Source organism: Protomyctophum parallelum (genome assembly GCF_964188405.1).
Source record: "Protomyctophum parallelum genome assembly, chromosome: 3".
In the NCBI taxonomy this organism is placed as follows: Eukaryota; Metazoa; Chordata; class Actinopteri; order Myctophiformes; family Myctophidae; genus Protomyctophum; species Protomyctophum parallelum.
In genome coordinates, this window is record NC_139698.1 from 42,084,678 (window position 1) to 42,107,007 (window position 22,330).

At 44.0% G+C, this 22,330-nt stretch overlaps 2 protein-coding genes across 3 annotated transcripts in view; both read left to right on the forward strand.

Moving 5' to 3' along the window:
- The window catches only part of bbs9 (Bardet-Biedl syndrome 9), a 207,743-nt gene extending 190,496 nt beyond the window's left edge, over nt 1-17,247 (forward strand). For both annotated transcript variants that reach the window (XM_083760769.1, XM_083760770.1), the window contains 2 exons: nt 14,181-14,659; nt 16,027-17,247. In XM_083760769.1, the coding sequence (XP_083616895.1) occupies nt 14,181-14,659; nt 16,027-16,086 (539 nt within the window). In that variant the 3' untranslated portion in view covers nt 16,087-17,247. The remainder of the gene's footprint in view (nt 1-14,180; nt 14,660-16,026) is intronic.
- A 3,617-nt stretch (nt 17,248-20,864) lies between these two features.
- The window catches only part of bmper (BMP binding endothelial regulator), a 31,925-nt gene continuing 30,459 nt past the window's right edge, over nt 20,865-22,330 (forward strand). The window contains exon 1 of the mRNA XM_083762261.1: nt 20,865-21,377. Within this exon, the coding sequence (XP_083618387.1) occupies nt 21,113-21,377 (265 nt within the window). The 5' untranslated portion in view covers nt 20,865-21,112. The remainder of the gene's footprint in view (nt 21,378-22,330) is intronic.

Below are 22,330 nucleotides of genomic sequence, written 5' to 3' on the forward strand. Positions count from 1 at the left end.
ACCTTTGTTAAATTGACGCACACCCGTACACACACACACACTCCTCTCTCTCTCTGTCGCTCTAATTAATTAGTCTCATGTCCAGCAGCTGCGCACAGTTTCTGCCGGCGGATCCTGCCGGGAGCTGCCTATGCCATAGAAAGCATAGGTGAGTTCCAGGCTACCGCCGTAGTAACTAAGGTCTTTAAATAAATGTAGTGGAGTATGTTTGGATCTCTCTTTGGATTCAATGTTTGGATCCGAGATGTGGGAGCAGAAGTAAAGTATTGGAAATACTCAAGTATAGTATAAATACCTCAATTGTACTTAACTTAAGTACAGTAAATGTACGTATTACTTACATTACATTACACCACTGCTCCTCTTGTCTCCTCCCTCCAACTCTCTGCTCCTCTTGTCTCCTCTTGTCTCCTCTCCTCAACCTCTGCTGTGTTCTTACTTCCTGCTCTTCCCGTTTCCTCTTCACCTCTTCTTTTCTCTTTTCCTCTACTCTCCCATCATGTTCTGTCCTCTCTTTTCCTCTACTCTCCATCATGTTCTGTCCTCTCTTTTCCTCTACTCTCCCATCATGTTCTGTCCTCTCTTTTCCTCTACTCTCCCATCATGTTCTGTCCTCTCTTTTCCTCTACTCTCCCATCATGTTCTGTCCTCTCTTTTCCTCTACTCTCCCATCATGTTCTGTCCTCTCTTTTCCTCTACTCTCCCATCATGTTCTGTCCTCTCTTTTCCTCTACTCTCCATCATGTTCTGTCCTCTCTTTTCCTCTACTCTCCATCATGTTCTGTCCTCTCTTTTCCTCTACTCTCCCATCATGTTCTGTCCTCTCTTTTCCTCTACTCTCCCATCATGTTCTGTCCTCTCTTTTCCTCTACTCTCCCATCATGTTCTGTCCTCTCTTTTCCTCTACTCTCCATCATGTTCTGTCCTCTCTTTTCCTCTACTCTCCCATGATGTTCTGTCCTCTCTCGCGCGCTGTCTAAAACTACTGTATACTTTATCGGCCCTTTAGTGATCCACAGTTTCACTTCCTACTAGGGGGGCCAATCAGAGGCAGGCCCTTGCTGCACACTAGATATGACTATAGTCAGATGAGCTGCCATCTTTATTGTAGTTTGGACATCATTGCAATGATCTCTCTTCATTGAGAGACATTAAAACTTACAGATTGTATCTTTAATAATTGTAAAACCACACTTAACGACTGCTTAAGCATGACTGTGACTGTTCATCATTGTTTTCCCAGAGGGAATTTCCCATTCGGAGTAGCCAAACCAAAGTAGACTGGCCATAGGAGACGTGTCACCTATGTCTATTCAAATGAGATTGTGTTACAGCCAACATTATGATTTGCAACCAAAATTGAAACTCGTAATTAGTAATATAAACCCATAATTGATTGCACAATAAACACAAAAATGAACCCCCATACTATTCACCCCTCTGCTTCTGTAATTCTCTCCTCTCCTCTGTGTGTATGTGAGGGAGTTTCCTGTCTATGCCGACCACAGTGGATGGGATGGTGAAGGCATTCCACATCATCAGTGTGGGATGCAGACAGCAATAAGACATGCTGTCGCAGCATAGAGATTATGATGTGTGTCTGCTAGTGTGTGCTTGCATGCCTGAGTGTGCAATTGCACATAAATATCTGTTTTTCCTCCACTAGTTGTCTCTAGATCAAGGTTCATTTTGAGCACACACACACACACACACACACACATACACACACACACACACACACACACACACACACACACACACACACACACACACACACACACACACACACACACACACACAGTGTGATGGGCAGGCCTCTGCCATAGCAGCACATTCCACATCCAGGAATAGTATTAATTAAACCCTATCCACAACATCTCTGTCTTTATGTCTATACTGTATGTCTGTTCGTCCGTCCCTCTCTTTGATGCTCTGTTCCACCCCCTTCCCTCCCTCTCTCTCATTTCATTTCTATATACCACCTCTGCAAATTTTGTATTAGTAATTTTTCAATTCAATTTTATGTGCCAAATCACAACAAGTTGTTCTGACAAGCTGTTTCCTTACATCATCATCCCTTCACTTTCCCTTCTCACTCTCATTCAATTTAATTCAATTCAGAGTATAGCTTTATTGGCAGGGGAAACGTATACGTTTACATTATCAAAGCAACTGTCAAATAAATCAAATGGGAAACAAATGTATGTACAGTCAAGCATATAGCCCTACTACACTCTGCTTTTAGGTTGATTCATATAGCCCTATTACACTCTGCTTTTAGGTTGATTCATATGGCCCTACTACACTCTGATATAGGTTGATTCATATAGCCCTACTACACTCTGATATAGGTTGATTCATATAGCCCTACTACACTCTGATATAGGTTGATTCATATAGCCCTACTACACTCTGATATAGGTTGATTCATATGGCCCTACTACACTCTGCTTTTAGGTTGATTCATATAGCCCTATTACACTCTGCTTTTAGGTTGATTCATATAGCCCTACTACACTCTGCTTTTAGGTTGATTCATATGGCCCTACTACACTCTGCTTTTAGGTTGATTCATATGGCCCTACTACACTCTGCTTTTAGGTTGATTCATATAGCCCTACTACACTCTGCTATAGGTTGATTCATATAGCCCTACTACACTCTGCTTTTAGGTTGATTCATATGGCCCTACTACACTCTGCTATAGGTTGATTCATATAGCCCTACTACACTCTGCTTTTAGGTTGATTCATATAGCCCTACTACACTCTGCTTTTAGGTTGATTCATATAGCCCTACTACACTCTGCTATAGGTTGATTCATATGGCCCTACTACACTCTGCTTTTAGGTTGATTCATATGGCCCTACTACACTCTGCTTTTAGGTTGATTCATATGGCCCTACTACACTCTGCTGTTGGTTGATTCATATGGCCCTACTACACTCTGCTTTTAGGTTGATTCATATAGCCCTACTACACTCTGCTGTTAGGTTGATTCATATGGCCCTACTACACTCTGCTTTTAGGTTGATTCATATGGCCCTACTACACTCTGCTATAGGTTGATTCATATAGCCCTACTACACTCTGCTTTTAGGTTGATTCATATAGCCCTACTACACTCTGCTTTTAGGTTGATTCATATAGCCCTACTACACTCTGCTTTTAGGTTGATTCATATGGCCCTACTACACTCTGCTTATAGGTTGATTCATATGGCCCTACTACACTCTGCTTTTAGGTTGATTCATATGGCCCTACTACACTCTGCTTTTAGGTTGATTCATATAGCCCTACTACACTCTGCTTTTAGGTTGATTCATATGGCCCTACTACACTCTGATTTTAGGTTGATTCATATGGCCCTACTACACTCTGCTTTTAGGTTGATTCATATAGCCCTACTACACTCTGCTTTTAGGTTGATTCATATAGCCCTACTACACTCTGCTTTTAGGTTGATTCATATGGCCCTACTAGACTCTGCTTTTAGGTTGATTCATATGGCCCTACTACACTCTGCTTTTAGGTTGATTCATATAGCCCTACTACACTCTGCTTTTAGGTTGATTCATATAGCCCTACTACACTCTGCTTTTAGGTTGATTCATATAGCCCTACTACACTCTGCTTTTAGGTTGATTCATATAGCCCTACTACACTCTGCTTTTAGGTTGATTCATATGGCCCTACTACACTCTGCTTTTAGGTTGATTCATATAGCCCTACTACACTCTGCTATAGGTTGATTCATATGGCCCTACTACACTCTGCTTTTAGGTTGATTCATATAGCCCTACTACACTCTGCTATAGGTTGATTCATATGGCCCTACTACACTCTGCTTTTAGGTTGATTCATATGGCCCTACTACACTCTGCTTTTAGGTTGATTCATATGGCCCTACTACACTCTGCTTTTAGGTTGATTCATATAGCCCTACTACACTCTGCTATAGGTTGATTCATATAGCCCTACTACACTCTGCTTTTAGGTTGATTCATATAGCCCTACTACACTCTGCTTTTAGGTTGATTCATATGGCCCTACTACACTCTGCTTTTAGGTTGATTCATATGGCCCTACTACACTCTGCTTTTAGGTTGATTCATATAGCCCTACTACACTCTGCTTTTAGGTTGATTCATATAGCCCTACTACACTCTGCTTTTAGGTTGATTCATATAGCCCTACTACACTCTGCTTTTAGGTTGATTCATATAGCCCTACTACACTCTGCTTTAGGTTGATTCATATAGCCCTACTACACTCTGCTTTTAGGTTGATTCATATAGCCCTACTACACTCTGCTATAGGTTGATTCATATAGCCCTACTACACTCTGCTTTTAGGTTGATTCATATAGCCCTACTACACTCTGCTTTTAGGTTGATTCATATGGCCCTACTACACTCTGCTTTTAGGTTGATTCATATGGCCCTACTACACTCTGCTTTTAGGTTGATTCATATAGCCCTACTACACTCTGCTTTTAGGTTGATTCATATAGCCCTACTACACTCTGCTTTAGGTTGATTCATATAGCCCTACTACACTCTGCTTTTAGGTTGATTCTCTCCAATGTTTCAGACGGGTTTCTGTTTTGCTGTCTTATAATTTGGTTTAGTCTGTCTGGTTGCTCCACTTGGGTTTGTGCACAGGACCAGCTGGCTGCAGGGAAGATGTTTATGTAGGTAAGGGCATTGTTATGGTGCGTATCTGGGTCACTTTGTTGCAACTCTATCTTTTTGCAACCAGCCTCCCTTCTCTGTCTGTCTCCTTGCAACTCTCTCTACCAGTAGATGCTTTTCACTTCCCTCCTTCTTTTTTTCTGACCTTTGCTGAGAGGATTCATTAGGTTTTGGGCAGTGTGTTGCAGTGCTGACGTTCCCCACTCCCCCGATGACCCTGTGTTTGGTTCCTGTCCGAGGTGTGTTTCAATTGTCATTGAGGTATAGAGGGAGAGACCAGAGTGCAACAGGGACAAACAGAGTGATGGCATTAATACAATGAAAAGAGAGCTTTAGTGAATTTACAAGTCAATTTAAATCTGAGAGTATAAGACTGGATCCGTAGGGGATAAATGAACACTTGTCCTGCGTATTCCATTGGATTTAGACACTTTGGCACTACTTAATGTAACTTTCATGCCCATAACTCATATTGAATAGTCTTAGAGAGAGAGAGAGAGAGAGAGAGAGAGAGAGAGAGAGAGAGAGGCACAGATAGAAAGACAGACAGAAAGAAAAAGAGACAGAGAGAAACTAAAGTTGGGTTGGGACTGGGCTGGGTTGGCAGTTCTGACTGCGCACTTGCACAGTGGGTCTATTGTGTGTGTGTGTGTGTGTGTGTGTGTGTGTGTGTGTGTGTGTGTGTGTGTGTGTGTGTGTGTGTGTGTGTGTGTGTGTGTGTGTGTGTGTGTGTGTGTGTGTGTGTGTGTGTGTGTGTGTGTGTGTGTCTAGTCTACTTTCCCAGGTCATATGAGGTGTTAGTGCCTGGTAATATTCCTCCGGCAGTAATATTCCAGTATTTCCTACTATAGGGCCGCCATATAAAGGGTTGCCCTTCCACCCCTTATTGTAAATGAAAGCCAGCCTAATGGGACCAGTTTAGAAGGTTTTAATGCCCTAATTCCTTGGTCAAGTGAAAGTGAACTTGAGTCCACAATGGAAATGGCTCTTTGGGTTGGGCCTGTGCCCTGTATGCTGACGACGCAATACTACAGCTTCATCCAGCAATCGTATACGAAACTGTGTGTGTGTGTGTGTGTGTGTGTGTGTGTGTGTGTGTGTGTGTGTGTGTGTGTGTGTGTGTGTGTGTGTGTGTGTGTGTGTGTGTGTGTGTGTGTGTGTGTGTGTGTGTGTGTGTGTGTGTGTGTGTGTGTGTGTGTGTGTGTGCGCGCGCGCCTGCGTGAGAAAGTTAGGGGAGTTGGCACAGTGGTACTTTATTCACCTCAAATGCACATACAGACAGACATAAACGTTTAAATGCCCTTATGCTAAACTTTTTAAAAGTTGCTGTTGCTTTATTAGATGTGTATGGTGGACTGATGGAGTGCAGGGGGGTTTCCCTGTAACTGAAAGACTGCTAGACAGCCTATATGAACTAACCCTTCTGCATGCGATCTCACCACAAGCACACACTCACACAGCTCTTTTCCATAAACGTTCTGAGGCCTAATGAGTCTGTGTTGCACTGCCCTGTTCTGTGACAGAGTTCGTGTGAATGATTATCATTTGTGTTTCCATTAGCAGTGGACCTGGAATCAGGAGTAGGAACTCCCTAAGAACAACTACAGTGGGACAACAGCAAAATGAGCAAATCACTGGTGACATCAAGACTACAAGCTGACAGTCAGTTGTATAACACTGAAACGTGATGGCATGTAGGATCACATTTACAAAGCTATATCTGAAGGAGAAGGACATGGGCTAGCTGTATTGTTGTTTTCTATTGGGATTTTTGGAATAGCAATAGCAAAAGAAGTCAGGAAAGAGTGTGTGTGTGTGTGTGTGTGTGTGTGTGTGTGTGTGTGTGTGTGTGTGTGTGTGTGTGTGTGTGTGTGTGTGTGTGTGTGTGTGTGTGTGCGTGTGCGTGCGCGTGCGCGCACACAGAAGGATGATGTGTGTGACAGCATTCTTCAGATTTCACCATTTTATGTGGAATATTGGGCAAATTACAAACTCTTGCAATTATTGTAGGGAGGGAATTGCTTGAATTTGTGTTAATTCTTATGATTGCAGACTCCTATTGCATTCACATGTTGCACTCAACCACCAGGCGTCGACAGACAAACACTGAAAGTTGGCTGGTTACAGCCTTCATCAGAGCTGATAAATGAAGGAAGGTTGTTTGGGCAGAAATGTCATGTCATCATATCAAATTGACCAGCATTATTGAAGCATTATGCAGCCTGAATGCAAACATCACCAGTCTCTCAGATAAATGAATTTGAGCACTTTGCATGTTGGTGTGTTTAATGTACTGTAGGGTTCCAGACTGTGTTTAATCTATCAGATTGGATTATTCAGCTTCATCATAAGATTCTGCCTCCTCTTGCTTTCCACAATCTTGGACAGTGAGCGGATGCCTGCCCTGAGCAGTGGAGAAGTTATACTGCTTGGTTCAAGAACACGGGCAAACAGAGCTGTAGTAACTACAGAGGTATGAAGCTGAAGTTGAAACATTAATAATCAAGCTTTGACTGTCAGTCAGCCGACATTATTTGTTATTGTGTCTGTCTTGATCGTTGGTCCTGCACCTGCTTGAGTAAAACAGAATATGTGTGTGTGAACAAAAGAGAGGACCGTGGAACCGTGAGGTAGTGAAGGAGTATAAATACCTGGGATCAACTATCCAAAGTAATGGGGAGTATATGGAAGAGAGGTGAAGAGGAGAGTGCAAGCAGAGAGGAAAGTCAGTGTCAGGATTATTTTGTGACAGAAGGATACCCGCAAGAGTGAGAGGACGTATAAGACGGTATGCTGTATGGATGGAAGCGGTGGCACTGACACTGTGGGTGGCAGAAGTGAAGATGCTACCATTCTCATTTGGAGTGACAGGGTCAGAAATGACTACATTACATAGAGTCAGCTCAGGTCGAAAGGTTTGGGGATAAAGCAAGAGAGGCAAGGTTGAGATGGTTTGAACATGTGCGGATGAGGGAGGAGGACATATTGGGAGAAGAATACTTACTGAAAATGGAGTTGCCAGACAAGAGGAGAAGCGGCCAAAGAGGAGGTTTCTGAATTGGGTGAGAGAGGACATTGCAGGTGCCTGGAGTAAGCTCACAATGCATTGTGATACTATGAGCTTGAAGAGTGTATAGGGTAGGGTTAAAGTATAGGGTTAGTAATGTCGGATTATTGGGACGTCAGACTAGCGCTACGCACTCGTGTCAAAGTATGAATTGGGCTTAAATTGCCATGCCGAACCATGCCGAAGACTTCACTGAGCTCTGAACCCTGTACAGATTCTCTCCTGCTCTCCTCTCCCTCTCACCTCCGCTTAGTTTTCCAGTGCTCCTCTCCAGAGAATCCAGCCCAGTGAATATTGTTGTTCCAGTTTGAACACTCTTGTACACTTTAAAGACTGCTTTCATAGTTCCAACTACAAGTGACTTAAAGCAGGTGCCCTTGACGCCGTGTGTGTGTGTGTGTGTGTGTGTGTGTGTGTGTGTGTGTGTGTGTGTGTGTGTGTGTGTGTGTGTGTGTGTGTGTGTGTGTGTGTGTGTGTGTGTGTGTATTGTATTTGTGCATGTTTATGCATGTGAGCATGTTTTACTGTCTTGGATCCCACTCTGTGTTTTGTGTCAGTTGTCTGTGTTCCCACGTTGACGACCACACTAGTTTGTTTTTAGATTTTACACAATGCTGCAATCCTTTAATCTGGACTATGTTCACACAAACACACACACAAGCGCACGCACACACACACACACACACACACACGTATACTAAAGCGAGAAGCAGTTTAGAGTGGTATTTATAAAACAATAGAACGCTCACTGAATTCTCCCACATGGTGGAGACGACATTGTGTGTGTGTGTGTGTGTGTGTGTGTGTGTGTGTGTGTGTGTGTGTGTGTGTGTGTGTGTGTGTGTGTGTGTGTGTGTGTGTGTGTGTGTGTGTGTGTGTGTGTGTGTGTGTGTGTGTGTGTGTGTGTGTGTGTGTGTGTGTGTGGCTGCGGGCTCGCTGTGCGGCCCACGTCTGTTTTGACTTCGGCTCCGTGCGGATGAATGCAGTGCTTGCGATCCGTTCCTAAGACGCTCAGCCGAGTGGAACATCAGGGCTTTGAACGCCGTCAAGATAGCGACGATCTCCTCTGAGCCAGCCTTATCCACTGGTTGGCTTTTGTTGCACCGCTTAGCATTGTTGTCATCTGCAGAACATTGTTGCCTTCATGACTCCCTAAACGTCATGACACCCTAACACCCAGCTCTGGGACTGTGTGGAACATGCATTTGTTGATGTGCCTTGTATGGCGAAAAGAAAAACATTGGGGGCTCAGTTCATGGCAAGTATGGACCCAAATCACACCCCTCTATCCCCTCCTTAAATGTAGGGTTGTGTTACTTCTGCAGTAAGTTAAGGCATTCTGCTTTTTGTGAGAACAGTAAAGATGTGAGAGATCACTCAGATGTGACAAATGTCACAGATTATGACATGAGATAGATTCAAACCGGCAACATTAGATGGTAATCTCAAGTACATGGCCTTTGCCACCGGCCCACCGCAATAATGCCCTAACATGTCCTTTGTAATTAACCCCTGTCTGTGGGACAAATTTGGATCTGTGCTGTGGGATTTCCATGGAACATTGTTTTGTTATTTTATTCAAGAAGGTAGATGAATTGTAAAGTAATTGCTTCTGTGGCGTCACACTGGCTCGGCATACAGTATTTACGCCCAGCCGCTAGCCGCATCTGAAGCTGAGAAACGGCAAAGGCCTGCATGTGTCTCCCTACATCACAATGGAACGGATTGAGTAGCTGTCAGTCAGCGGATAACCTTTACTCTCACAGTAGCTGTTTGTCGTGAGTTAAGGTTATACATAGCACAGCTATAGGAGGGATGTATGCACTAATACAGGCCTGTCACAAATTGCTTGGAGAAGGATTATCAGCAGTCACAGGATACAAGAACTGAGGAGTGAATGTGTGTACAACATTATCAACCTTGGGTAGCATATACACTCATATGTATGTGAATAATGTATAACTAATGTGGTGGTCCTTGTATCTGGTATATAATATATACCAGATACAAGGACCACCACATTAGTTATACAATATTATTGTATTGAGTGCCTGCATGGGTTCTTTGATACTGTTCTTTGAGTACATCACTTGCGACAGACAGCAAGTGTCAATTAATCCAAGGACACCCCTTCTCTCCTCCACACTCATAGTCAACAAAGTGAGTCCTATATATGTACAGGAATTTGTCTTGCCATTTTCGTCTCAATATTTGAAGGTTACGTTGAATTGGCTTGCTGTCAGTATCAGGCAAGCCCCCTTACAAGGTGCTAGACCAAGGAGATTCCTAATGGTGTAGCACCCTAAAGGCAAACCCTCTGCCCTAGCTGAATTAAAGCTCACTTCCGGGTTCTCTTTCAATGGCCCAGCAGATGGCTTCTACCGTTCGCAATACATTATAATCTCAATGTTTCTTGGGTTTCTACTGGTTCTACCGAGTGAAAACCCGCCCTCGCTGTGGTTGCAGCCAATAGTATTAATATACCCGTATGCATTTCGGACTGGATATAAAAAGATGGCGGATTTTAAAACATCAGGCTTCAAAACGGGTCTGTAGAAAACAATGATGTCACTGCTCATATACTGAGCTGGCCGTGCCCGGGATCGAACCCTGAACCTTGTGATTCAATGACGAGTGCTTTCTCTACACAACTACTGAGTTCACAAAATTTCACACTTTTTTTATTGCTTTGATACAAGGCATATTCAATAACTACAGTTAATGTTTAAGCATTTTGTTCACATTACATTAAATAGTAACTACTGTTTTGTGTTTTAGAATTGGTTTGCATTACACACATTTGTATTTACTGTACTAGTGTATTTTGAAATAACTTTATGACACTATTGAGAAATATTATTAAGAAAAACCTACAGCACCACTGTAAAGATTTCATGGTACATGGATAACACAACCGAACACTAAAATCCTGAATGTACATTTGTACACTATGTGAGCTGTACAAATGTATGGGTTCATTTAACCCGTGGTATAAAAATGTACCCTTATAAGTAAGTACACACAAATTGTAAAAAGATAACATTTTCTTGACAAATATCTTGTAAAAATAACATTTTCTTGACAAATATCTTGTTTTAAAGTCAACATTAACAAGCAAAGTAGTAACTATAGCTCTCTGTTATTCTCTTTGTGTTTTTGCAGCCGCCAATTTACCCAAACATGGATACTAACACACTTCATTACTAGTGCATTTACAATAAGCATCAGTGACGCCTTCAACATCAAATGCACATACAAACTGTATATAACCATGTTTCTGTTCCACGTTTCCATGGGAGACAAACTGAAATAACCCCGTCTGTGATGTATGTGAGTGGGACAAGTGCCTCTGTCAGCATTTCCTCTGTGTGTGTCGGTAAAATACACGACTACTTTTATCTGTGACTGTAAAAGATCTAAGGCAGATGTGTGTGTGCGTGCGTGTGAACTGTGAATATGTGCTTGCATGTGCTTGTCTTACTGTGAACCATTGATTGCATCCAAAGAACAATCCTAGTGGCCCAGGCCGTAGCGTAACGGTCTGGGCACCGGACTGGTAATCCAGTCGCAGTGTGCCGCGGGTTCGACTCCCGGACCCGACACGGCCTTTACTGCATGTCATCCCCCCATCTCTCTCCCGTTTCCTGTCAGCCTACTGTCTGTCCCTTCAAAAATCAATAAAAGGCGTAAGCCGCAAAAAAATATAAGAAAAAAAAAAAAAAAAAAAAACAATCCTAGTGTGTGTGTGTGTGTGTGTGTGTGTGTGTGCGTGTGCGTTCCTCTCCTTGGTGTTAACCATAGGGAAAGGGTGGTACTGTAACTGTAAAACAGTGTTAAAACAAAAGCTGCTCCCTTTTTAACAGGCCTCTTTTACTGTACCGCTTTACTGGGCCTGAAACCCATTCACACAGCCCTGCTCCTCCCTGTAACCCGTCCATATGGGTTCATGGGGCTTCATGATATATTAAGTATTTAATTTTCCCTGAGTGTGTACGTGTGTGTATACCTGGGGAGTCATTCAGGTGCATTTCTCGATCTTGCTCAACTGCAGTTACACAGCATCAATGACAGCGGTATGTGCGTGTTGTGCCTGGATCAGCATCAAGGCAGGCAGGGAACTTAAATTATTTTTATTATCCATCTGTGTGTGTGTGTGTGTGTGTGTGTGTGTGTGTGTGTGTGTGTGTGTGTGTGTGTGTGTGTGTGTGTGTGTGTGTGTGTGTGTGTGTGTGTGTGTGTGTGTGTGTGAGAACATCTCTGACTCCGTTGGACCGACCAACGTGAAACTTTGCACGCACACACACATTAGGCCAAGTAAGACACTTTTCAAACCAGTCTCATGGTGGTGATATACTTTTTCATGTCAAGATTGACACTAATTATCCCACGGACCCCCATTTGAAAAGATATGCCAGGGACCCCCATGAGAGAAGTTTTTACGCCGTGATTCTCAGCCCGTTTAATTTGAAGGACCCCCAGTTTGACATGCATTAGTGTACGGACCCCCATTTAATGGCATTTCTATCTAGACCCCAATGTATATTGTAAAATCAATGTTAATTTTACTCTGAGAGTGTACAAATGGAACCAAATGGACCCGTTAGGGTTCATTTGGTTCCATTTGTACACTCTCAGAGTTACAGACCCATAAGGGTCCATTTGGTTCCAAACTATCATTTAGCTGGCGACCCCCTGAAACTCCCTCAAGGACCCCTGGGGGTCCCCGGGGGGTACTAGGCCACTTTATGTTTCGGCCTATATTAAACTCATGAACTGTCGGCTGTACAATCAGACACGCAAATATGGATATGGTGGCGAAAACAGATAGTCTTCAGCCTCCTGTTTGCCTGGTGAAGACAATAATTAGTCATACAAAATGCATTTCACTATATCTGCCTCTAACATTGTACAAAAATAGTTTTTGCATTGTGATGTGTGGCCTTTCAGACCAGTGAAGGTGGATACTTGGGTGGATGTCACAGAACAAATAATATCTCTGGCACAGTTAACATTCAGCTGTATTGATTTTTTTTATGAGAAAACAATCTAATTACTATACAGTACTGTTTCATCTACCTCGTTTATTGAGTTGAACACTGTTGGCCACCTGCACACAATAGCTGCCAACCTCACTATAAGTGACTGTGTAGGGTCATGTATAAAAAGAATGCCACACACTCCACACACACTTCAGCCAAACCTCTAAAGGCTGGCCTAGACGATTAGCCAGCTGATTACAACTCTGCTGTGGAGTCACTAAACACACACATGCTACACACACGCACGCACACACGCACACACACACACACACACACACACACACACACACACACACACACACACACACACACACACACACACACACACACACACACACACACACACACACACACACACACACACACACACACACACACACACACACACACACACACACACACACACACACACACACTCTCTCTCTCTCTCTCTCCAGTAAGCCCTCTCCTTTCTCATGGAGATAAGCACGTCTCATTGTTTGCAGACAACGGCGCTGTTATTATCTTATCAAAGAGCCAATCCAATCTGGAGGAGGAGGGGGAGGGGGGGGGCTGCTCAGAGGGGGGGTCTTTTGTAATGCAACAGGTGCCGTTGTCACTCAATTAGACTCGTTGTTGAAGATGTCTGAGAGCGTTACTGTTTCTGCTGGCATTGTGCTCGCTGTGTCTTAACCTCAGCCAATGGTACAAAACAATAGCGTCATCAGCGTAGGCTATTATGCAATTATGCAAACGTCAGTTAATCCTCTAACCCACAAATTACCCGAACGAGGGGCCATTTGTCATGTGAATGATTTTGTTTACTGTATTGATGGAAATCAATGCTTGCCTGGGGGGGGGGGGGTGATAGATTTCGTTTTTCTTACTGTTTCTAGTTACTTCCGAACCTTAAACTCAAGTGATTGTTATAGAAAACAGATTGGTTAAAGTATAAATGCACACATGGTTCATAGCTTTCCATGTCTCAGACTGTGTTCAATTCAAACTTAAAAATAATGAGATTGTTATCAGCTTGAAAATAAAGTATTGTATCTTATCAAATGTTCTTTAATCTTGTTTGACATTGTTGCTGTTGGACAGAAACCTTGTATCCCTGTATTCCAACCTTTTATGTTTTTTTGTATAGTATGCCCTACTTCGTAAATAAGTTGCAATTGCTCACACCGAGCTTGAAGTGTGTGTGTGTGTGTGTGTGTGTGTGTGTGTGTGTGTGTGTGTGTGTGTGTGTGTGTGTGTGTGTGTGTGTGTGTGTGTGTGTGTGTGTGTGTGTGTGACATCGCTGTCGTTTTCTGCAGCGACGATATGGTACAGTAAATGACTTGTGAGGCTGATGTGTGTATTTGTTCATATCTCTCTCTCTCTCCTTCTGCCCACACACAGACAAGGAATCAAAGGAGAAGAAGGAGGTGCTCAAGGAGCCATCTGAGGTGACGGTGAATGAGGAGAGCGCCGCAGTGGAGGAGCCGGCTAAGGAGGTGAAGAAGGAGAAGAAGGTGAGTGAGGAGAGCGCCGCAGTGGAGGAGCCGGCTAAGGAGGTGAAGAAGGAGAAGAAGGAGGCGCTCAAGGAGCCATCTGAGGTGACGGTGAGTGAGGAGCCGGCTAAGGAGGTGAAGAAGGAGAAGAAGGAGTCCAAAGAGAAGAAAGAGGCTTCGAAGGAGAAGAAGGAGTCATCCAAGGACTCTAAAAAGGAGCCCAGCAAGGAGGCCAAAGAGCCCAAGGTGGAGGCCAAGAAGGAGTCAAAGAAGGAATCGTCTAAAGACTCCTCCAAAGAGAAAAAGGAGAAAGACAAAGATAAAGAAGGGAAGGAACCGAGCAAGGAGGCAGGAGACAAAAAAGTGTCTAAGAAGTCATCTGTGAAGGTGAAAGAGAAGAAGCCAGAGGCTGGAGACAACTGATAGCAGCCATGCAATAATCACACACTGATATGCACGCGCACACACACACACACACACACTTACACAATTATCACACACTGATATCCAGCGCGCGCACACACACTTACACTTACCGCCTGATTTATCCTTAGTTTGTGTGAACCAAAAATAGCTGATCTAAAACAAGTGTTGTGAGCTTGTAGATTGCTATTTCAGGTGTGTGACACAGTGTGCAACAAAGTATAAATCAGGAATGACACAGACACTGATTGAGGCATGTGTACATGTACATCCATACTGTTTTACACACACACACACACACACACACACACACACATCGTTTTTATTTCTGTCTGGGTTCACTGTGTTCGACTAGACCACATCCGCTGGTTCTGGTGTCTGTGCTGAGCTGCGGTGGGAAGCACTGGACTCAGGGAGACCGAGAACGTAGGCAGCATCAGCAACCTTTCTCCCTTCCTCTCTTCCATCATGCTCTCCTCCCTCTTCTCTTCCCTTCTCTCCTTCTCCTTCAGCAGACTCTCTCTTCCTCCTGCCTCCTCCTCCTCCTCTCTTTCCCTGCTCCCGGACCAGGGGATCCCGCAGCACTGCGCCTTGCTAATCCCTGACCCCCCCACCCAACCCGCCTACATACTGGCCATGCTTTGACGTCAGACCCTCCTCCCTCTCACCCACCACTACCCATCATCACATGGCAGCCTCCCCCGCTCCTTGGAATAAGAATAGCCACTCGCTGGTCGCTCGGGTTCAGCCGCCCTACCACTTCCGGGTAAATTAAGGCCACTTCAAATCTCTGAACCCCCCTCCCGCCCCCCCATCGACATAACATCTATTTAACTTGCTCTCCCATAGGGGTTCAGTGTATCTGGCACTGACGGTACCCTACTACCCACGGCACATTGATGATGCTGCAGCAATTGAAGCAACATTTCAGTTACAGGACAGGTCTTCTTTTAACTGCCAAATCTTTGTAGACACAATGTGGTGGCCAAAGGTTAGATAAGAGAAAATGTCATTTTAGAGCACAACCAGACACAACCCAGACCAGGTCACATGTCCAGGAAAAACTACTGGTCTTTCATTATGATAGACTAGAAAGAAGCTGTGAGTTCCGTTTCGGCATGGAATGTAACATTTGGAATAAGTGACAACTCCAATTACAAAATGTTTGATAACACTACACAGAGTGGAACCGATACGCTCTACAGATATTTTTAAAGGGATGTATAGCATTTTGAGTTTGAGTAGAGCACCCACACACACACACACACACACACACACTGTACATACATACTGTATATTTAACTCTAAAGTATTTTGCCCTGTATTTCCAGCCAGCCTCTGAGCTCATAGACCACGGCCATAGAGGAACGCTGTGCCAGCTCAACCAATGACAATCCAAGCAACTGTGTCTTTTGGACTATTGGTACTGTACTCTATAACTCGTCTGTTCCATGTACGGTTACCAAAATCTTTTGGCTCAATGTCCAGACTGTCCACCAGACATTCTTTTTTAGCTAACCACACAAAAGCTATGCTTGTGGGGAAATGTGGGTTGAACCCAGCGCTGTTGGTGTGACTACTGAAAGCCACATGTGAAACCTGCTGCTTTTTTGCTAATAGGTGAAGAACGCACTATGCTGCTGTGTGTGATCAGCAGCGTTGCCACAGTGCGTCCTTTCCCATTGTAAGCTAAACAAATAAAGAAGCCAGCTCTGTAAAACAGAGGTTTGAGGTGGACACTGGGCCTTTAGAGCTGAAACTACCAAACAACTGTATTAGAGTACGTTTTCTAGATACCAATCCTGTTCTGCCGTACCGGGTCCATTCCGAGCCGTTTGTTTCTAGCCACATAAGCAGGGTTAACTGTTTTTAGCACTGTCTTGTCTTCTTCATTTACTGTGACCGTTACACCTACAAAACAACTCTCTCTTAAATATGTCTGTTTTTGTCTTTTTGTGTTAACTTTCTCTTGAGAGGTCAGGGCAGTCTGTGACCAAATGTAGAAGCTGTCACACCAGTGAAAGGGACTTGTTTCTCTCTGTTCTCGTTTTTCTTTCTGTGCTCTTGTGTAAACTTCCTTGTGCATAGAGCAAGGTCAATTGAAGATTTTGTAACTGTTTAATATGTTGCTGTTTAATTTGGCAACAGGTCTGTTTGTAGTTTGTACATGTAGACCTTTGAAGCGGCATGGTACAAGGACTGTAGATATTGTTTGATGCCTGCCAACTCTCTCTCTCTCTCTCTCTCTCTCTCTCTCTCTCTCTCTCTCTCTCTCTCTCTCTCATTTGACCTCCCCGCCCCACCATCTCCAGGTTTCTGCATCACTGCATTTTTCTCTCACTTTCCCCTTACTCTTTCTGTCTCTCTCCATCTCTCTTCTAGTATCTCTCACATGCAACGACCACTTTGTCTCTCTTCTTCTATTTATGCTCCTCTCTCTCCCATTGCTCTGTCAAGCAGAAACGTTCTGGTATCAAGAACCACATCAACCAAACATGGTTACACACCCTACTGTAAAATAAGTGAACAATAAAAAGTAAACAAACAATAATAATGGAACTGTAACTGTGCCACAGCACTTTTAAGAGAATGTAATAAAAACAGATGTGCACTTTTAGAAATTGCTGGCTCTGTGTGCGTTCATTTTACTAGTGTTCTCACATAAGTCCTAAGATAGTCAGAGGATATAATAGTTGTTGTAAAATCTGTGACTATTTCCACAACATTACTACAGAAGAGCTTTTCAACCATTTTCCATATAAGACACCTAAGACAACCAAACCATTCAAGCTGCCTTTTACACAGATGTCAATTTGACTCTTGCTTTCCATCTTTGTGTGTTTTATACAAACAGTTTGGTGAAATGAGGCTACACGATCACAGATCAGAATCATCTTTACATGCACCAATGCAGGGGATATAGGCTTTTACGTGTCTAGGTGACATCCACAAGTTCACAAAAGTTGAACTCCGCACGACGCAGGAGATGCTAATTTGCTCTGCCTCCGGAAGCTCCACCCCTTCGCTCGCATAGAATGGAGCTGAACGTGTGAAATATGTAATATTTGCGTACCGTACCCTGATGATGACACACCATCTCTGCCTTGAACAGGTTGTGTCAAAGGGGATTCTGTGTGGATATGCAGTCCAGAGCAAGATATCTTGCAACAAATGTGAGTTTACATGGTTTTTGATGTGTTGATAAGGTTCACAATCCTAACCACGTAAGCTCCAAAACAAAACTGTAAATGAAAAACAATCTTCTTTCCTAATAACCAAATGTGCCTGGCTGGTCAGTACACAGGGTTAAAGGCTGGACTGCTTCTAAGATCAACTGTGTGAAAGAGACAGCTGATCATCCCAATGAATTAAAGGTGTTACGTGCTGCACCAGAGCAACCCCAAGGTACCTGACAACCAACCACACTACACTGCCACAATGACCTCCACAGAATGGATGCTTATGACGTTTTGACTTTCCAACAGAGTCACACCTTTCAAAGTCACTTGTGTTTCAAAGTGGAAACCCACTTATAGTATGATACTTGCTTAAGTCAAGTGATTACTTGGAATATATATTTCCTGGATCTTTACCAGACATGGCTGTTGAGCACACATTATGGGGATTGAACATGTGACCCTTCAGTTACCGGACAGTCTGTCCACCAAGCCACTCTGCCGCCCACAGACAGCTGAGTGTAACACCCCCCCCTTCTCTCCAGAGCTCCAAGCCAGACCTGCCGTCTGCATGCGGCCTTAACCCCGGGGCAGCCGGTCTCCGCCTATCGTCTACAGTCGGCAGGCATCACAATGCTGCACCAGGTCTGGAGGAGAGCCTGTCTGAGTCTCGACACTGCAAAATCCTGAGTGTAATAGACAGGCTTTAAAATGTAGCAATATAATTCACCGGCTCCCTCTTTGTTTGAAACGGGATCCCGCAAAAGCCAGACTCAGACGGCACCACCGTCCCAGTGATTTGAGAGAAATATCTTCTCCTCGTCAGGAGATGTATCTCCCCCTTTTGAGAGGTGCACTCTCAATCTCCCTGCATTTGGACCCTAGATTTATGAGGTAGTTTTCAATACATCAATGTGTCTGGTTGTGGGAAACAACTGTGCGTCACTCACTTTCATACACTAAGGACAACAGATAAAATATACATGCATCTACATGTTTTATTATAACCCTGCGGTAAAAGGTACAATTCTGCAAGAGCCAGTCTATGCCATTGAGCAAGGTACTGAATTCCTATTTGTTCATTCATTGGCCAATGGTAAATGGTGCATTTATATAGCGCCTTTATCCAAGGCGCTTTACATAGATTGTGCATTACATTCACCCATTCATACACCGATTGCGGCGGAAGCCATGCAAGGTACCAACCAGCACATCGGGAGAAATTTGGGGTTCAGTGTCTTGCCCAAGGACACTTCGACATGTAGACAGGAGGAGCCGGGATTCGAACCGCCGACCCATGGATTATTGGACGACCTGCTCTACCTCCTGAGCCACAGTCGCCGCCAATAAATTATGTATTAGAAAGACAGCAATAAACCTGAAATGTTAGTGCAAGGTTGGCATGTAATCTCATTCATCAACATCATCGCCCACTGCACAACTTGGGCGCTATTTGGTCCCTACGGAGTGGGAGGAGGGTCATTTAGGGGCAGTTGAATACCTGTTGAAGCTCCATCTCCAGCGCAATTAAATAAAACTTCTGGGAACTCAGATTACAGCGCAATAGGAGGCGAGTCAGCTAAATTGCTTGGGTGCTCTTTGGTGCCATCTAGCGACTAATATCGATGAATGCCAACGTTGAGCATTTCGTGCTGCAGTCTCTCTCTCTCTCTCTCTCAGTCATTCACACTAAATGCGCTCATCGGGGCTGTCCCTCGTGGCATGTTTACAATGCGAAGTAACAAGAGTAACCCAATTAGATAAAAGAAAGCATCACTGCCTGACAGTGCCAAGGCCAGTAAAAACGGGCTGGGTCATAATTGTGTCTTTGAAGACACGCTTTCCCTTCTCATATAGGCTATGGGAGATTCTGCGGGCGTTTAGTGTGAGTGCTTTAAAAGGTGTCGCTTACTTTATAAATCCATTCAAACAGCCGTATATGTAACGCAATCCGCTTAAAAACGATCCACACAAACCAGAAAATAATAGGGTAAAATGTAAGAGATGCGAGTTTATTCTTCAGCGTGACGCGTTTCACTTGAATATAGGTTATAAATTATCTCGCCTAAATTATAGCAGTAGCCTACAGAATAACGTGCATTCGTTACGCTGAGAAAGGACATGTTTGTGGTGTGGTGACGGCTGGAGTATGGCGCGAATGGATGATGGTAAACAACTGCATACCCATGAGGCTGTATAGGCTACAACCTGCACTAACCTCCCGGTTTGGCACCGCTGCTGATTAGGGAGCCCAGACTCAGAAGTGCACTGGACACGTGAAGCGCGTGTACTGTTGCTACTCGGGCTTGTTAGTAGTGAAACGGGATCCGATAGCAGCAGTAGGTGGGTCTGTCTCTCTCAAACACGCCGCGCACACATATACACACACACGCACAGACAGACAGCGGTATTGTGCCGAGAAGAAGTTGAAAAGCCGTGGCGAGCAAAGCGGCGAGACAGATTTGGACGTCAAAATTGCGCGGATTATTAAACCCCCCGGCGACGATTTGAATAACGAGGGGCCGTTCTGGACGCATTTTGGAGGAGGTCCCTGCACCCTGCGGTGATGTTTAACTGAAGTAGCAAGGTTTCTGACTTCTGTTCCACTGGCATCACCACCGCGCGCCCCGGCATGAGAGATCGGCACTATTAGCCTTGGTGGTACAGAGAGGAGAGAGAGAGCCTGCAAACAGCTGTTCCACACCGGATAGCTGAGAGCATCAACGTGCGAAGCGGACCCAGGATCCTGGTCGCCGATTTATTACAGTGTTGAGGAGCTTTTACACATGGCTAACATAGCCTCTTCCAGGCAGCAGATATATAAAGGAATAGATATGGACTGTTTTTCCAAATACTCGCTTACTTTTTAGTGGACGGTTTTACGCTTGATTATTTATAGATTTTTGTAAATAGGCTAATTTGGGGAATTGTTTTTATTTATTTATTTATTATTTTGGTTGCTTTCTGTGGCTTATATATATTGTTTGCTGTATTTATTTGCCCATCCACAACCAGGGTGTTGGACTTGAGACTTCTGTGGAACTTTTGATTCCCGCACGGACACTTGTTTTCCGGGCATGCAAGAGCGCCAGAGGCTTGAGGCGACATGACTGTCACCTTTGTCATTGTAATGTGTGTGTGTCAGATGGCCGAGGAGGACACGCCACATCGTTTTACATTTTCACAAAGTTAAGTGTATGGGCTGGAACGGAACACGCTGCAGAGGAACGCACGAGCCTGGATGGGAGCAATTACCGTTATTGGTGGATTTCCTCTGAATGTGCTTTCATCATCACACAAAACAACTATTTGGATTTCAGCTTTACACTTATTTTTGTATTTCCAATCCGTTTCCCCCTCCCTATTTATTTTTCTCTGGACCGAATTGAGGATGCTGTTACATAGCTTTGCAAGCGTCTTAACGGTTCACTCTAAAATCAGCTGCATTTTTTTATTTGTACTTTTATTATTCCAAATGCCACGGCCCTCTACGCCATTAATTTCAGGTAAGATTAAAGTTGTTATTTCGGTTTTCAAAAATAACATTCAACGTGCGTAAAAGTTGCCCATATAGCCGTCATTTACGCGTTGTATGCATGTGGGCAATGCGGCAGAGCAGAGCGGGTCCGTATAGCTTTGAGTCCGGTCTCTTCCAACCTTTTTGCCCGACGGCTATACGTGAAACACAATTCACTTCACCTGCAACATTCTGACAACCTCACCAAACATCTGCCACATGCACGGGCATTTTTCCTGCCACGGGCTCCTTTTGAAATTCGTTGACAGGCGCATTGCATCATAGGCTATCGCTGTTTGCCTTGCAGCACTGTTGAGAAATGAGTATTGAATATAGGTCTATATATCGCAGACTTATACAGTCCAGCCCAACAAATCCATAGTGCCTTTATCGCTCTGTGTTATCGTTGGACAAACATCAGAATGACTTATATGGGACGTTGAATTTATTATTGAGCATCAACTGCATGAGGAGGTTAGTGCATAGTCTTATTTTAGGTCTAATCCGGATAATTCCCTGCATGTAACGCGCCTTTACCTGGTATTCCAAATATGCAGTAGCCCAGTGGTTCTCACATTTTCATGAGAAGGACCCCAAAATGATTTGGGCGCAGACCCCCATGCCAGGGGCCCAATAGATTTTATTTTATTTATTTTATAGGCTACAAATTATTATTTAAAATAATATAATACCCGCACAGGTGTAGGCCTATATAAGAAGATGGTTAAAGTGGTTAAAACTAATGTTTATAGCTAAATAAACTAATTTAGCTGTGGGCCCCTATAGAAACCCCAGTGTCCCCTGGGGGGTCCCCGGACCCCATTTAAAGAACGACCGGCGCTGCGCTGCTTTTGACTGAGATGGAATTGAGAGGAAAGTTGGCGGCTGCAGGAGCCAAACGCTGCGCACGTTGCCGCGCCGCACGGCCGCAGCAGGTGAAAA